Genomic DNA, 18,711 nt, shown 5'->3' with positions numbered 1-18,711 from the left:
CTGAATTTAAAACACATGGGAAAAATTGACTGTTGAACACAAGCACAAGTGCAAACTATAGGGTTAAGCCATTGCATCCAAGTAAGAACAAGAAAAGTGTTGCCTTGTGCATCATGATCATCAGAACTAAATATAACATCTTTAATGTACAAGTCAGTATTTTGGAGACATCACCTCGAATTAAGGTTGCCATGTCCATGATTCTTACGGTTGAATGTGCTCTGTAGAACATAATTGCCTAATGGACAATAAATACTCCTTCCATCACAATTAAAAGCAGTTGTCAGAAACCGGAAACGTACACCAAAATCAAAGCTATAATACGTACAAAATTTGAAAGTGGAATCAAGAGTGTTGATCCAAAGATAGTTCTGCAATGCCATTAATCAAAGAATCAAGTGACTCCTCTTTCAAATCTTTCAACACCCCTGAATCATCAGATGGTGGTGTGGAGTGAACGGGATTTTCAGAGAGGGCCTTGTTCAGCTGTTTAACAAGTTCATCTTCCTCATCTGGAATGCCCAAATCCCAAACCTTAAAGATATCCTCAGTTGATGGCTCCGTATCATATGCTGAAAAGGCCATGTCAAGTCCTGAACCATCTGGCAGACTCATTTTTGAGTCATCATCTTCCTTGTAATTAGGTGAAAAGGCATGTTTGAGAGAAGTTTCTGAGAAATCTCCCTGAAAAAGCTGTGATGATGAAACATCAGTCTCCTCATTGATTGGAAAACCTTTGCTTTTCATTTCTAGTTCTTTATTAATTGTAGCAACCTCATTGTCAATTACTACAGATGACTGTAACTTTACTGCTTCATCGGAAGGAAGCATCAGAACATCAGCTGCTCTAGGCAAATCATCAGTTCCAGGTTCAGAAGAATCGTGTGATTCTGGCTGCAGACTAAGAATTTCTAACAAGACATCTTTCAGAGAACTCCAGTCACCATCTGAAATTTCATCATCTTTAACAAGGCAAGAATCAGCCCAAGCTACATCTTCAGGTGAAAGTGCATCTCCATTCTTATTAGACTCCAACGAATCAACAACAGAAGAAATGGAGCCTTCTACCATCTCATTATCACCAGCATTCATGGCTAAAGATATGTAGAAAACAACGTCAATAGACAAGATAAAAGTCAGGTTAATGCGGAACCACAAAATCCGAAGAGAAGGCGTTGAATTGATGGTCTAACGAAGACATGCAAATTACATATTGTTCTAAGGAGGCCCGCAGGGTGGTATTGCCCTGACACAATTATCTAATTAAAGAATGATTCCATAACAGTTCAAATTCGACATCCAGTCCATGAGAGGCAGAAAAACTTGTATCCTTTTCTAGTAATGATACGCATATCCTTCAAATGAAATCGACTTTTTCCAAAAATATAGACAAGCTAAAAGTTGAGAGAAACAGAAGTCCTAAAAAAGCTACAAAATGAGGGAACTTTCTAATTTCGTTGTCCTACTGCAATCCATGGCAGGCACGCCAATGCCCAACTCCCAACAGCTGTTTAATAACGAAACAACTCACGGAAATCAACAGATGCAGCAATATAACGGTGTTGCAGCTTTACCATACGTATGCTAATCATAACATTCCCTCAAGAAATCCATGAAAAATCATCGGACAATCACAAGCATTATCATTCAAACCATCTGGTTAATAGAAAACACAACAGTATGCATTTAAACAAAAGAAGACACAATTAAAACGGTTGGTTGATGCTCTAGTATGATCTTGAGACAGTTTGTGCTCAGTCCAAGGTAATAGCGCTCTGAATTTTCAAAATAATAGACAATAAATGCATCATAAAGAAATAGTTACAATTAGGGTTAAATAATTCAAAGAACACACGAAAATTAGTTGAATTTCTAACAAGCTAGAATGAACTTCTAGCACGGTTACTAACTAATCTTAACAATGAAATTCGGTGGCTCTCAGCATATGAAGTAGAAATCCACAAGAAGTTTCCGACGCAACAATTTTGAAGTAAAAACCGAACAGTGATGGATGTCTAACACATGAAAGAGACACAAGAAGAGAGAAAGAGTATGTGAAACGTACTGTTTCGAAGACAGGAACCCTGGTTGTTAGCTGATAAAACTTGCAATTGTGATCGGAGTTTTTGAAGGGAGAAGGAGGAGGAGAGTGAGGGGTGTTGCAACGGCTATGCCGTGTCGTTTGGTTTACTGGTTTGGTTACAGCTTACAAGCTAGTTCAAAAAGTATTTCTGGACCGAGTGTATTTCAGCCCACTAACAAAACCGTCTGTTTAATACTTTAATTTGGCCGACGCCCTAAAACTCTTGGCCTACTTACGAGCGCCACGCGCCGACGTTTGACCCCTCCCACGTGGGCCATTTCCTAATGCAAAGCGTCGTAATGACTCACGAAAAAAATCTCAAGTTACTCGGACGTCACACTTGTACCCCGAACTCATGAGGTGCCTCATCAGGATGTTGTCGAGTCTTTGCGATCATAATCATCAAGACTCGCCGGCAATTTAGGGGAAGATATATCTTGTGATTTGAAGCAGTGTTTAGAATTAGTGTATGGTTATTGTTTTGAAATATAAAAAATACACGGTAAAAATAAACAAAATAATATAAAAAAGAAATTGAGACATGATTGTGTTGGATAATGATTTAAAAAATAAAGTGATTGTTTTAATATTATATTTAGTTATAATGTACAAGAAATAATAAAATATGAGAAAATATATTTTATTTGTTAAACTTATGTATTTAAAAAAATAATTAGATATTATTTTTTTAGTTTAGTTTATATTGAATGTAAAATTAATAAAATTATAATAACTTAAGTTATAAAACTTGGATTAATCCAACATGTTGACTTGGCCAACCCGAGGCTTGGACTTGTCCAAGTTAAGAAAAAACAGAGAAAGGCGAAAAAAATCAGGTTGATCGGAGATCAAGATAAATCATGGATTGAAACCCGTCGAATTTTATTGAAATATTTTTTAGGTCAAAATAAAGTTGCTTTAACGGGTCACATGTCAGAAGAGCTAGCTCAGGTCAACATATAAATAAGTAGTTATTATTATAATTTTAAAACCCGACTTATGAGTCAACCTATGGCAAGAACTGAGTTCTGAGTCAAGAGAGTTGGCCTTAGTTAACCTATTTTTTGAGTCAAGATAAGATTGCTTAAATTCTCTTTTTTTAAAAAAAATAGGTAAACTTGGGTTAACTTTCCTGACCCGTGATCTAAGTCTTGCTGCAAGTTGACTCATAAGTCAAGTTTTTTAAATTATGATAATAACTATCTTTATTCATATGTTAACTAGAGTTGACATTTCTAACATGTAACTCGGATATTATTTTAGATTAACTCTCGAGTTATCAATTTATAATATATAAAAATATAATAATAATCATTTATTTTCATAAGTAAATATAACATCTCCCGTTTAAACAACTTAGCCATCGATAAAAATTACTACTTATGCTAGGGCTTGAGCCGGGGTCTCTGGGAGGAGAATGGAGTATCCTAGCCAAGTAGACTACAACAGAATGTACTGGAGCATTACTCGTAAACAATATCTACAATTTTATTAACTTAACACGGCCATGTTGACTTAATGGTTTTGTTGATTGAATACTTGATGAATACGGGGCACTTGTATTTCAATCGGACACTTGGGCGTTCACTTACGATTTAAAACTCATCCTCCATCCAAGAAAGTATTCCAATTCGTTGAGGTTGAGGAAATTGGACGTGTTTTTTTTTTAGAATCCCATAGATCTTGTATTAAGCCCAATGATTCGAGCGATTCAAAGAAGAACATAAAACTTAGTCAGTTAAATTAGTTCACCGGGATCCGGAGATTTGATTGAGTTTTAAATTAGAAAAATTCAGGTTTGTAATTCGCTCGGTCAAACATGTAATCTATCAGGCTAATCCGAAACTTAGTTTATCGGTTAAAAATTAAAGAGAAATCTCAACCGTGTTTTAGCCCAAGTTATTATTACAAGAACCAATGAAAACTTTGTGTTTCTTTTCTGAGAATTTGATTTACATATAGAATAAGCATGAATCACTCTATATCACTAATAAAGTGGACAATCTTTCACCATTTTTCACATAGAAAAAAAAGAAAGGAAAAGGGTTTTGCCTTGGCAAATCAAAAGGGAAGAAGAAGCAGCAGCAGCTCTAGTTAAAGATAAAATGGGACTTGCAAAGATTTCTTCCCTTCTTGTTAATTAAATAAACTAAAAGTTTTTGCATATATATATATATATATATATATATATATATATATATATATATATATATATATAAAAGTTCACTGTGATGGCTTGATTTGAGACTGTAATAGTGGTTTAAAGTGTTTTTTATTTAGAAATATATTAAAATAAAATTTTTTTTTTTAAATTATTTTTAATATCAGCACATCAAAACAATTTAAAAATATATTAAAAAAATTATTTAAAATAAAATTCAAAATTTTAAAAATATAGTTTGATATACAATGAATCCATGGTGCCGCAAGCTGTGAAACCAGTAAATACGGTAGACGGGGAACAAAATGACAGGTACTCGGCCAATAAATGAGCTTTAATATTGTTCGGTGATCCATAAAATTAATGTATAACCGTTCGTAAAAGAGGAACTTATTGGCTCACTAGACTCCTCATGTAATAAGCCTGTCTTATAAGTAGCTGTCAGTGTCTTACCCTTTCTTCATATGATCTTAATCAATGGGCATCAGGCCATCTGGCCTCTTTTGCCTACTCTGGGAAACATGTCTCGCCCCCTCACAGTCACGCCACGCGTTTTAATCAACAAAATCACAAAAAACCTGAAATGATTGAAAGAAACTTCTTGATAGGTGCATTTTTTCCAAATGTTGTTATCGTGGATTTACATTTAAGAAGTTAGGAAAAAAAAAAAAAAAAGTTGGCTACAAGCAGGAAAATGGTAATCGAACAAAAATTATCCGAGGGCGGAATTTTATTTTTTTTTATTTAAGGAAATCCTATCTTTTGAAAAGCGTATTTTGTGGGCCCACGTGAGCGAGTAAAATTTTAGTTATCCCAGGCTCTTACAAGAGATGCACGCCCTAACTCAAACTCAAGATTTGCTGTGTAAATCTCAAGTCTTTTGTCATCACACAACGTCCCTTAAAGACTGGAATTAAATTCTTACAAGCTAAAATCGGTAAAAGGGTGCCTAGCTCCATGAAGTCATAGAATAAAACGCATCGCATGCCTTTTAATTGATTGAAATTTTTTTTTTATTCTTCGAGTTAATGTAAATATCAACATAGACTAAGATTTTTTTGAACAATTTTAAGGATGTATTTTTTATAATGGCTTGTTATATTAATAAAAATTCAATATTTTTTCTATTTCTGGCCTCCAAGTTTGAATATAGGGAGACAACAAACTTTTTTAACCATCAATCAAATCTTTAAAGATTAATTGATCAAAAGCTTGACCGTGGAATTGAATTTATATATGTTCATGTAGATAATTCAAAATGAAATGAGAAAAACAAATGCAAGATTAGGCAAGTCTAGTAATAAGAAGTTGAAAATTTGATTTCCTCTTTTCAGATCAATTGTAGCCACAATGGGATTTTGCATCTCGAGATCATCTTCCCATCCTTACTTTCTAGAAATTCTCAATGAGCTTTTTGTGATCCAATGTCTTAAATTCGGCAACTAACAAGCCTCTACACTCTTGCTGCTTTCGCCAAGATGAGAGACATTCTTCCTACTTTCCAACGCCAATAAGCATTGGCTTATGTACCGAGTTGAGTCTTGGCTGTCTCAACTAAAATTGGGATTTGCTGCAAAATAAGCGAGCACGCCAACAAATGGCGCATTAATATAAGTCGTTGGCTCGGACTTTCTAAAATCATCTCGATTATCATCATACGAATCATCTTGACTAGGTCCCCCCACAATGGCCCCAACATGAACATTAGGGTTAGGATTTGATGAATTAAAGTAGACTGAACCCTCTTTGCAAGCTATAAATTCAGGGTGATCCTTAACCGACGGCAACGACGAGCCACGGTGATGAATCCGTTGAGGATAATGATCACTATATCCGACCATATATGATAACCCCATAGGGTTATCACCTAAAATGTAATCAACTTGCCTCTTCGCTTGTTGACGAAGCGAATATGGACCGACATTTACATTTCCACAGTTGACCGCTTGAGATGTTCGTTCGAGGTAATTTGCATAAGCAACTAGCAAGAACGAAATTGTTGTTGCATGCTGCAGGTTGCTCCCTCCTGGCTTGTAGATGAGGCCACCAGGACTGTATTCTATGTGCGAGGATGATGATTCAGGTATAAGGGTGCACATGAAGCTATCGGCCGATGCTTTGTACGATTGGAGAGAGTACATGTTTCCTTCTAGAACTTCCTACAGCACAATAATTAAAACAATATCAAGTCTCAATGACAAACTGATGTGCATCAGGGAGCTTGGTCAAATCTCCCGCTAACCTTGGAGACAAGAACATTAAGACCAGCATGCTTGTTGTCCCAGCCAAACTCATTAATGTTGTCATCAGCACCAAGGGTCTTGCCATTATTTTGCAAGTAACTAAGGTAAGTGTCATCAGAAGATGCCCTTCTAAGCCAGGCTGCTCCCCATAGCAACTCATCCTTATGAAACCAGACAAAATAGAATATGATCAGGCCAAACGACTTATGCTCGTTTCAGTGTGGTTGTGGTTGTTTTTCAAATAACTTTTCATACCAAAATGCATGTCAATGATATTTTTTTATTTTTTAAAAATCATTTTTAATATCAGCACATCAAAATAATTTGAAAACACTAAAAACATATTAATTAGAAGTTAATAAAAAAATAAATAAAAATTTAATTTTTTTCAAAAACGCTTTTGAAACGCAGAAATAAATAGCACGTGAACAAAGCCTAGTCTGCATCCTTCCTTATAATGGAAGGGGGGGAAAAATAGCTTGTAGATAGCATACTGCTAATTAATCAAAGTGGTGTCTGCTTACTTGATAACCATCAAAATCACAATAGAACGGGCATGCACCATCTCTTATATTGGAGTTGTCACTGTAAGCTCCTCTATAACTGTCAGCAAATTGGAAGGCCTTAATGGCATTTCTTAACAATGTTTCTGCATAACCTGGGTCCGACGATCGAAATGCCATAGACGAGGCTGCCAGAGCTGCCGCAGTCTCGCCGGCAACATCAGATGCCGGGTTTGGTGCATCCACGGCATAGACAGTCCTAGGAGTATCCATGTCTTCCGGTCTTTCCCAACAATTATGGTCTGCATGTGGATCTCCCACCTATAGAATAAAAATAGAGTACTAATTAAACAGCCAAATCAAATTATTATGATCAAAATAAAAAAATAAAAAAACAAGATATATTATGTTTAGATTATAATTAATTAGTAGTATGGGCTTAATTAGTCCTTAAAACTAATGGTAGATCAAACGTCCTGTCAAGGAAAGTGAAGTCACATACAGTTAATTCAGATGAGGCTAGATTCTCATCTCCAAACAACATCCATCCATGAACATAAGCATGATGGGCCCAATTTCTCGAACCATACAAGTCACGGACCTTTTACGGACAAAACTAGCTCTGTCATGCATCGTTGCAGTGCCGATGAGGGCAATGAAAATTGTAAAGGAAATGGTCCACTCCTATTAACTCAAAATTATGGTATATTTAAATAGGATGTACTTAATTGATTAGGTTTTAGATTTAATTTTTAGAGATTATCAATTTAAGTTTTATAAATCTCAGGCAACTAGAGGCTTACATAACCGTTAATTTCAGAACATATAAGATTAGTTGAGATGCGCACAAGTTATTCAAGTTACCCGTACATCTCCATTAATAAAAATAATTACCACAAATCCAAGAATGTTTCCGTATAAACTTTTCACATGGTCTTTGTTAAAAAAGGAAATTAGATAGGGTTGGCTACTGAAAATATGAGCTGACATTTTCTCTTGATAAATGATAGGGCGGCAAAGTCTATTTCACCATAAATGGGTGGTGTAGATTTATTTATCTATTATCAATTGAAGGATGTAATGTGGCTAAAGAGTGAAAATAATATGTGTAACAAAATAAAAAATTCAAGACAAAGCAATCTAATATTAAAAATAAATTTTAAAAAATAAAATACAACCCTTATATAATATCAAAAACTCTTAGTTAACTTCTTAACCATGTACTTGAATTTATCAACTTAAACCCAAATCAGAAAGTGTTGAGCACACACTCCAAGGCAATACAGGTAGTGAAAGTTTAGAGGGTGTATATGAATATAATTAAAATTAGTTTTTAAAGCGATTTTTAATTAGAAATATATTAAAGTAATATTTTTTTAAAAAAAAATTATTTTTTATATATACATATTAAAAAAATTAAAAAAAAATTACCCTCTGTACTAAACAAAAATAAAGTCAAGCCTGATACTTCAGCGGTGATAGACTTGTGGGGGCCAAAAAGGCAATTCAGAACAACCCGTGGACTACGCTTTAATGCTTTAAACAATTTGGCCAAATTACCCTCATTTCTTCACTTACTTCCTGATTACTTCAACCACACCCCAACTAACTCACACACCCCTCCTCCCCAAACCACCCCCACCCCCAATCCAAATATTACGAAACCACCCCTCTAGCATTACCAAAAAAAAACGAAAGGAGAGAGCGAGCTATAGTGTTATGCCACTAGTGACTTACCTGAACAAAAATCCGGTTAGGCTGAGAAACTGTCTTGAGCAGATAATCAGTGGCCCAGCGAATGGCGACTAAGCTATTTCTCAATTCATTTGGAGGCATTAAATCTCCAAATTCAATCACACTCCAAGACAACATTGTAGTTGTAAATGCCATGGGGAAGCCAAACTTGACATTATCCCCGGCATCATAGTAGCCACCGGTCAGTTCTGTGTTGTATGTCCATCCATCACTTAGCCCTGAGTTAGCACGCCAAGTTACACGCTGGTCTTGTGGCAAGTAGCCTGACCTTTGACCCTCGAAGAAAAGAATGGATTTTGATAATGCTTCTTGGTACTCATGGTAGCTTGACTGAAACAAGGGTAGTTGAGTGAGTAGTGTGGCGAGAAGAAGAAAGTAATGGATGCGGGGGAGGTTGTTCATGGTGGTAGAGGTGGGTTTTGGTGCTGGTTGCCTGTAAAAGTATATATAGGTGTTTTGGGCTGTTGCCTTTGTGGTGCTCGGGTTTAAGGTTCTAGTTTGCTTTTATAGATTTAATGGTGCATTTGGTCCTTTTTGTTATCAATTTATCTTATTTTGGTCCTTTTTTTATTTGTTACGATGCCATCCCCTACCTCTAGAGATGTGAAGGGGGTCTTCTCATTCAAATTCGGTCTATGTTTGAATGTTTGATTGTATTGTATGATGTTTTTAAGATAGTTTATATATTAAAATATTGTTTTAAAATTTATTATTATTATTAACATTAACACATTAAAATTATCAAGAAAAAAATCATTTTAATAATTTTTACGTTAAAAAATAATTTTAAACAGGCTCTCAAACACACTCAAAACTTTAGATAATGAACTAGGATGGTGTCATGTTGGGTCATATGCTGGCCAATTTTTTTTATTTTTGTAATATAAATATGTTTTTTTCAAATAAATAATATATAAATACAAATAACTCAACTAGTGCATATGTTATTGGTTCATAATGTATATATATACACACACATATACGTATCATTAATTATTCACCTTTTATTTACAAAGATATATAACTTCATAAAATACGAGTTAAATTATAATAAAATAACTAAATAGCAGCTGATTTAGATTTTTCTCACAGAATTATCAAGACAAGAAAAAATATTTTCCATAAGAATTATGTTATATACTCAAACATAACCTGTCTAGATATACTCAAACACAATTATTTAATTAATAATTGTGTTAAATCTCACAGCTATACTCATTTTATCTTAAGAACTTGACTGCATCTAACAGCCCAATTTAACATCGTCGTTGACGGAAGGATCGATTGATAACAAAATAAAGAGTAAGAGAATGTCATTGGGATAAATATAAGTAGAGGGATCAAGCTCAGACAATATTAAGAATAAAGGGACCGAACACACCAAAAACCCGCTAGATTAAAGGGAGGTGCTGTCACGGGAGAAGGGGATGGGGAGTGTATAAGCGCCGACACTGACGAGGACGACTGAGGCTGTTTGCTTCACATGTACACACCAGTGTGAGGGCGTAGTGCATGGACAAAAATAATTCCGGTGGCTTCTTCTTCTTCTTTTTTTAATGTCATGGCCTCTACAATAATTAAAAAAGTGACTACGAAAATGAAGGAAGTACATGGACTGATCTATACTTTCAGCGAATGGGAAGTTGAGGGCACTCTCAATTGCAGCGGTCAAGAAAGTGAAGAAAGGCTTTCGAAGCTCCAAAAAATTAGTTCGGGGGTGTTTGGTATTGTATATAAGAATAATATGTAAAATTTAAATTTTATTTTATTTAAAATTGTTTTTTTTATTTTTTTTTATTGTTTTGATTTGTTGATATTAAAAATAATTTTTTAAAAATAAAAAAATATTATTTTAATATATTTTTAAACAAAAAATAATTTATAAAATAACTGTTATTATACTCACATCTACCTTAAAATGTCTAGCTCTTTGCACTCTTGCATCTCCATGTCCTTGAGCCATCGACACTGGTATGTGTAACAATTGAAATTGTTCCTGAATGTTGACCCAGATAGGATGTGATAAAACTAGTCTACAATTTTCTTTATTTGTTCAAACTATGGATTATAAATAATAGGGAAGTCTATAGATGATGGCAATTCATCCAATTCTTTCCTCACTCGACTAGTTATGGTCTTAGTTGGTGTGTGTGTATCCCTCCTGCCTTATCTACAATTGAATACGGTGGCTCGTCCTTGATATGAAACCATTTTAGTTAGGCTCTTAATATGAAAAGTGTGCAGCAAACTAATCTTATTTGAAAAGGTGGTTGTGATTATTTAAAAATATATTAAAATACTATTTTTTATGTTTTAAAAATTATTTTTTATAACAGTATATCAAAATAATCTGAAAATACTAAAAATATATTAATTTAAAGTAAAGAAAAAATAAAATAAATTTAAATTTTTTAAAAAATATTTTTAAAATTAAAAAACAAATAGAAATATTTGTTGCCAAAAGAACGCAAACCAGATTTCATCATGCAATGCAAGGGAAGCATCGAGTTCGTAAAAAAAAACTCCAAAACTTTAAGCAGTGTGATAGGATTAATATAGTTTGAGGTTAATAAATAACTCTCCCCATAGCTGATTAATCAGTGGCATGTTCCCTCTGAATTGGAAATTGGAAGGAGATGGCAATTTTGACTTCGAGATAGAGAAACCAAATATAGACACCATCATTTGTTATTATGGTAACTTTTTCTCTTTATCAAACCACGTAGAAAAATTCGTTTTGTTAACTAGATAGGTTTTGTTTTTAGGACTAAACTTCACACATGGCTACTTTATAATTTTGTTTTTTATTTATGGATATATGTTTTATTATTTATTTTACGTGCAAAATCCATACATGTTTTTCAAGAGATTTTTTTAGTATTGTGATAATTTTTGTTTTTATCCCGTCACAGAAAAACTATTCGGTTAATCATCTAATTTTCTGTTTTTTATATTCAGCCCTACACGTAATTGTTTTTCAAACTTTAATTTTATAAAAACTAAATTAAAAAGATTTTTATTCATAAATACTACTTTTTATTTATTTTACATATAAAAATTTATTTCACAATATCCTTAACCAAACATGTGATTTTTTTAAAAAAAAATCATAACTAAAATTATTTTTTAAAAACATAACCGCAAAAGTTAGCATCACACCAAACACATACTAAACCTATATTTTAAACGATTTTTTTTAAAAAAAGACTTGGTTTTTGCTCGTGTGCACACACGCAAGCCGAGAGAGATTGGAGAAGTGGTAGTGTTGATTGGAAGTAAAGTGTTGATTCGAGAAGGTTAAAGTAATCCGGCAGGCCAAAGATTCGGAGCATGTTGAAAAGCAGAGGATCAAAGGGGTAGGAGGCCTTGTTTGTATTACCCAGATTCTTATCCCCTTGTCACGGGCTACTTGGAGACGGTGCTTGTGTCGAGTGGTATTTGGCGTCTCTTCTCGTTTCTCTCAAATTAAAAACAAGTGCATTTTTTATTGGAAAATTAAATTATACCAAATTCAAAGCAGAGAAGACAAGATGATGGCTTGTCTTATAGCCCGACTATGATTGGTTTTACTGATGTGGCGCTGACAAGATAAGGATTGAAAAAAAAAAATTGAAAAGAAGTTGATATAAGCAAGTTTTTGCAACAGTGTTGGGTTGCTGAGCCTGACTATTTAGTAATTATTTTGAGATAATGTATTTTTTTTATTGAAAATAAATTAAAATATTTTTTATTTTAAAAAAATTATTTTTAATATCTTTACATTAAAATTAAAATTTTAAAAAATTATTTTTTAAACATAAAATCATTAATTCAACACTTAAAATGTGCTAATGATAGTCACGACGATGTTTTTTAATCTTCGAGGAATTGCTGGGGTCCAAGGGAAACTTTGAATGCTTTGAAATTGTTTGCCGTTTGTTTTTACATTTCAAAAATATTTTTAAAAATATTTTATTTTATTTTATTTTATTTTATTTTAAATTAATATTTTATTTTGTATTTTTAAATTATTTTGATACATTAATATTAAAAATAATTTTTTAAAAATAAAAAAATTATTATTTTAATATATTTTTAAATAAAAAATATTTTCCAACCATACTCTAAAAAAAAACTGCCTTTGCCCTGTCTCGTCAGCCATTGCATTGATATTGCTTTCTTTTTCTAACTGTATTGGCTAACAGTTAGGCGGATGCTTTGATGTCAGTATAACCTTTTTGGTTGGAGGTAGAGATAATTTAGTGGAAACTTCGTGATTAATTTACCAAAATTCTTTCGGGACAAGCGACTACATTGCCAGCGGTACAAAAATCAACCAATCATTCATGAAAGAAAATAATGTTGGAATTAATCTTAATGAGTCTCACTCGAATTTAATTAGATTAACTAAATTGCAAGTAAAATAAATCAAAATAAAACCCAGCTTAATTACCAAGTCAACTGCTGGTCCAACTACCACTGATCCTAGTAATTTTTTTTCCTTTACTTCTTATGTGGTTCCAGATTCGAGTTTTGTGGTTATTAATATGATAGTCACTGAAAATTTACATTGTCATTAATTTCAGGGCCCATAAAATTAGTCGAGATGTACGCAAGCTGACCCGAACACCCACGTTAATAAAAAAAAATTCCTTTTCTTTTATTTTTTTGTTTCTTGTCGTGTGATCATGGAATTCAGTAAGAAGCACAGTATACTGCATAATAGCCAATAAACCTTTTATTGGAATTGTGGTATAAATAAAGAGCAGTCAAAATTCATTTTTTCTTTTTTAAAATTACATTTTTGTTATTAAATTTTTTTAATATGTTGATATTAATATTTTTTTGATAAAAATTATTTTTAAAAATAACTGCAATTTACATGCCACGACAGTCCATAATCAATGATTGGGTCAGGGATACCCGAATCCTTGAGAATTTCAAGGGCTACAAATCTGTAACTTGCAACTGAAACAACTGCCTTCATGAATAAGCAATGCTTTCTTTCTTTCACTGTACGGTCTGTACCCGTACAAGTAAAAGGGTTACTTTATAATATTTTAGTAATTTTACCTAAGCTTTTTCCGTGCAACGGGTGACTTTTGTCACAGTTAAATTGTTTTTTTAGGACATAACTTTGCCAGTCACAAGAAAGAAATCGCTTGCTTAAGCTTTCAAGTAGCTGGCTCGTTTTGCCTTTTTTGCTTTACATGTCTGTTCTCTCGCTCTCTAGGTGTTACTAGGTGCCATGCCCGTCCGATGCCGCGAGCTTATGACATGTTTATGTATTATCATGAATTTATGAAAAAAATTATATAAAAAAAACTATTATCATCCACAATATTTTAAAAAAAAACTACAAAACTATATTCTCAACCAGTTTAATATTAAAAAAACAAAATTAATTATGAAAAAAAAACAAAAAAAATGAAAAAAAAATGACAATTTTGGAAGAAAAAAAAGCAAAAAATAAAAAAATGGAAAAAAAATGTGGGGAAAGTTAAGGTTAAATTTTCAACCAGCTCAATATTAAAATCATTTAAGAAAACACTGTAGCAATCTATAGTGTTTTGTGAGGAAATATACAATTATAATTATCAACCAGCTCAATATTAAAAAAAATCAACAAAGATAATTTTAACAAATATAAAAAAAAATGAAAGGAAAAAAAACATACAGGGAAACACTATAACAATCTATAGTGTTCCATGAGAAAATTTACAGTTGTAATTTTTAACCAGCTCAATATTAAAAGCAATAAAAACGACAAAGACAATTTAAAAAAAAAAACATTAAAAAAAATCATATGGAAAAACTGTAGCAATCAATGATGTTTTAAGGAAAAAAAAACTAAATTGTCAACCGGCTCAGTATGAAAAAAATAAATTTAACAAAAACATATTTGGAAAAAAAACATCGATTAAAAAAACATGTGGGGAAACACTGTAGCAAGGCAAAAATCATGTGGGAAAACATTATAGCAATCTATAGTGTTTTAAATAACTACAAAGCTAAATTCTCAATCAGCTTAATATGAAAAAAATAAAATCGACAAAGATAATTCTGAAAAAAAAATTATTTAATAAAAAACCATATAGAGAAACACTATAGCAATCTAGTGTTTTAAAGAAAAAAATTAAAAAACTAAATTTTCAATCAGCTTAATAGTAAAAAAATAAAATCAACAAAAATAATTATGAAAAAATATATATATAAAGAAGAAAGACAATTTTGGGAAAAAATTTAAAAAATTAAAAAAAAACATGGGGAAAGCTAAAACTAAAGCTAAATTCTCAACCAACTCAATATTGAAAAAATAAATTCGACAAAAATAATTTAAAAAAAAAACATGTGGGAGAAACACTGCAGCCAAACAAAAACCATGTAAGGAAAACACTGTAGCAATCCATAGTGTTTTTGTTTTTTTGAAAAAAGCTACAAAACTAAGTTCTCAACCAGCTCAATATATAAAAATAAAATCGACAAAGATTATTTTCAACAAAAAAAAATCAGTTTTGGGTTAAAAAAATGAAAAAAAAAACATGAAAAAAAAGGAAACAAAAGCGAACAAAAAAAACACGTGGGGAAAACTATAGTGTTTTAAAGAAAAAACTAAAAAACTAAATTTTCAACTAGCTCAATAGTAAAAAAAAAATCAACAAAAATAATTCTGAAAAAAACAAAACAAAAAAAAGAAAATATGTAAAAAATGACAATTTTGAAAAAAAAGAAAAACAATAAAAAAACACGTGGGGAAAGCTAAAGCTAGATGATCAACCAGCTCAATAGTAAAAAAAAAATCAACAAAAATAATTCTGAAAAAAACAAAACAAAAAAAAAGAAAATATGTAAAAAATGACAATTTTGAAAAAAAAGAAAAACAAATAAAAACAATAAAAAAACACGTGGGGAAAGCTAAAGCTAGATTATCAACCAGCTCAATATTAAAAAAATAAATTCGATAAAGATAATTTTAAAAAAAAAATACTTGGGGAAACATTGCAGCAAAACAAAAACTATACAGGGGAACCACTGTAGCAATTTTTTTAAAAAAAAACTACAAAGCTAAATTCTCAACCAACTTAATATAAAAAAATAAAATCTACAAAGACCATTTTGAAAAAAAAAATAATAAAAAGAAAAAAAAAACAATGTATGAGAATATTATAGCAATCCACAATGTTTTAAAGAAAAAAACTACATAGTTAAATTTTCAACCAGCTCAATATTTAAAAAAATTAGCAAAGATAATTTTGAAAAAAAAATTAAAAAAAAGAAAAAAAAGAAGAAGAAGTCAATTTTGGGTAAAAAAAAAAGAGAAAAAAAACATGTAAAAAAAAAGAAGAAGAAACAAAAGCCAAAAAAAAAAAAACAAACTGCTACAGTGAAAAACCTACGCGTTTTAGAGTAGTTGTTAATTTCTGTTTGTTAACATCTATTTAAAATTGTAGCAGGGATTGCATTTAAAATAATTTTTATTTAGAAATATAGTAAAATAATTTTTATTATTTTTTAAAATTATTTTTTATATTAGCATATCAAATCAATCTAAAAAAAATTTAACAAAAAAAATCAAAATTTAAAAATATATAAATTATACTCGTTTCCAAACACACTATTAAACTGCAGCTATCCGGTTCTCATTGTGAAATGCAAAATCCCAGCCCATGATTTACAAACCAAAACACACTTCCGAACTGACCCGACATAATTTGGGATGGGCTAATAAATTATTGGTCTATCAATAATCAAATATTGAAGCCCGATATTACAGTTTCCAGAAAAAACAATTATATATATATCCTAAAAAAATATTAAGTTGAATAATTATTGTCGTAACCAAAAAGAAAAACAAGGACCCGTGTTGCCAGGTAGACATATGAAACAAAAGTATAAAACTATTTTTAATTTAAAAACGGGAATCTGAAAAGTACACAAGTAATTGAATAATCCACCACTAAACATATGTATTGGAATAATAACATGAGAAGTAAACCCAAGAGTAAGCTGTAACTAATAAATACTTACTGCATAAGAGATATAAATATAAAGAAGAGAGATAAACATAAGAGATAAAATTTAAAAATATTTTTTTAATAGGAGAGACGATTTTTATCATTTCTTCTTGGGATCAGATTTTTTTTTTTTGTGTGTGTTTATTTTCTTATAAATCATAAATATCCGGTAGTTATAATTTAAATATCATAATTTTTTTCTTAAACTCGCAGCGGCCGAGCTAACATGTCTAGGGCTTACTCACTTAAACTCAACTGTCATTATAACTAAAGTGATCATTAATTTGCTGGGCCGGATCTAAGTACATGGCTGGGCTCTACTAGGCCATGATAAGTGGGCCTCGAAACCTGTTCGCAGCCTTTTCTAAATCAAGAGACATTAAAAGCAATACTGTTTTAGCCTTTTATTTGGAAAAAAACCTCAAGGTAAAGTGTGTATGTGGGTGTGTGTGTTACTATTTATTAGAATAGTGTAATTATAAAATTGCTAATGTTTTATAATTATTATTATTTGTACCCTTTTAAAAAAAAGATTTGCTTTATTATTTTTTATATTTTGTCTTTTATTGGATCAGTATCAAATTCATGATTAGATTCACCGGTTTCAAATGTTAACGTAGATTGACTTTTGTTTTTTTGGTTTATTTTTCTAAATTGATTTATTTCAAATTTATCATTAAACATTTAATTTATTTGAAATTTATCTTTCTATCTTTTTTTTAGGTTATCCCCATCTTGTGCCAATGATCACAGGGTTTGCGGATTAAATTAATTTAACTAAGATATTTTTCGTTGTTATAGGGTTAATTTTGGGTTTAGGATCAGGGTCGTCGATTTCAAAGGTTAACGCGAAATGACTTTTTTTGGACCTTTTTAAAAATTAAATTATTTTAATTTCATCATTTAACATTTGATTTATTGAAAATTAATCTTTGTATTTTTTTTTCTTTCTATTAGAATATCCCGAACATTTTTTTTACAACTTCTTTTTCCATGAGTTTTTTTCGTATTAAATTTGATCTCTATTTTTTTTATTCCTATTTTTTTTCATTTGACAAGTTTTTAAATTAATATTTTCTTCGTGATTTTGTCCTTCAAAACTAAATTGGTGGGGAACTAAGCTTCTTAATTGAACCTGGTTCAAGGATTTCACAAATTCCATGATCGCAGGGTTTGCGTCCTAACCCGAGTTGTATCATATTTTTTTTCTTTTTTTAATTATTTTTTTTAATTTTTGTCATTCAAAATTTAATTTTGTAATGATTGAATTTTATGATACTATTCAATTTGCTTTTGAACGTGTTCACCCCGGTATCATGACCAAGTCAAAGATTTTGCATCTTGATCTAGGTGGGCTCGGATTGAGTCTTTTTGCCAATTTTAAATTATATATATTTTTTGTCTTCATCCTTCCACATTTTTATTTTTCTAGAGATTGAGCTTCATCTTTTTCCTTTTTATTTTTCTTTTCGTGGAATTATTATGTTTTCATTTGATTTTTTTATTAAGAATAGGTGTTTGAATTTTTTTTCGTGCACTTTTTTCCATGAGATTTTCCTAATTTTATGTTTATGATCGTAAAGTTTTTTAGTTAACACGTTTTTTTTTTTAATTTTGCCCTTAGTCATTGAATTGTTTTATAATTCGGGCCGACTCATATTAGCTTTTTTTAATCTTTTTGTGTCATTTTTTAAATTTATTTGCTTATTGTTATTGTATTTTTTAATTATATTATTTAAATTATTAATCCAATCAAATACTCGATTTCAAATTGTTTTTCTATTCTTGTTTTATGTTGATTTTTTTTTTGTCTGTCCCATGACATAACGGGGCTATAAATCTAGTCTTTCTGCCAATATTGGATGATAGCATGGGATTATATAAAAAAACAACAACATGGTTTCAAAATTTCTTACATTATTTCAATTTTTTTTTTAAATATCTTAAAACCATATCATTTTGAATTAACCTA

At 31.1% G+C, this 18,711-nt stretch overlaps 2 protein-coding genes across 2 annotated transcripts; both read right to left on the bottom strand.

Annotated features, from left to right (window-relative positions):
* Positions 1 to 82: 82 nt before the first annotated feature.
* LOC7463994 (uncharacterized) lies at positions 83 to 2,262 on the bottom strand. The gene is made up of 2 exons (XM_002313725.4): positions 2,066 to 2,262; positions 83 to 1,094 (listed from the first exon to the last, which is right to left on the bottom strand). The coding sequence occupies exon 2, from the start codon at positions 1,090 to 1,092 to the stop codon at positions 346 to 348; it is 747 nt and encodes a 248-aa protein (XP_002313761.1). The 5' UTR covers positions 1,093 to 1,094; positions 2,066 to 2,262; the 3' UTR covers positions 83 to 345.
* Positions 2,263 to 5,535: 3,273 nt separating this feature from the next.
* On the bottom strand, positions 5,536 to 9,353 carry LOC18102152 (endoglucanase 24). The gene is made up of 4 exons (XM_006379200.3): positions 8,728 to 9,353; positions 7,012 to 7,311; positions 6,487 to 6,648; positions 5,536 to 6,403 (listed from the first exon to the last, which is right to left on the bottom strand). Exons 1-4 carry the CDS (start codon positions 9,145 to 9,147, stop codon positions 5,795 to 5,797), a joined length of 1,491 nt encoding a protein of 496 aa, XP_006379262.1. The 5' UTR covers positions 9,148 to 9,353; the 3' UTR covers positions 5,536 to 5,794.
* Between the last annotated feature and the right edge of the window lie 9,358 nt (positions 9,354 to 18,711).

This window comes from Populus trichocarpa, chromosome 9 (assembly GCF_000002775.5).
Source record: "Populus trichocarpa isolate Nisqually-1 chromosome 9, P.trichocarpa_v4.1, whole genome shotgun sequence".
Classification (NCBI taxonomy): domain Eukaryota; kingdom Viridiplantae; phylum Streptophyta; class Magnoliopsida; order Malpighiales; family Salicaceae; genus Populus; species Populus trichocarpa.
This window is presented reverse-complemented; position numbering and strand designations above follow the sequence as displayed.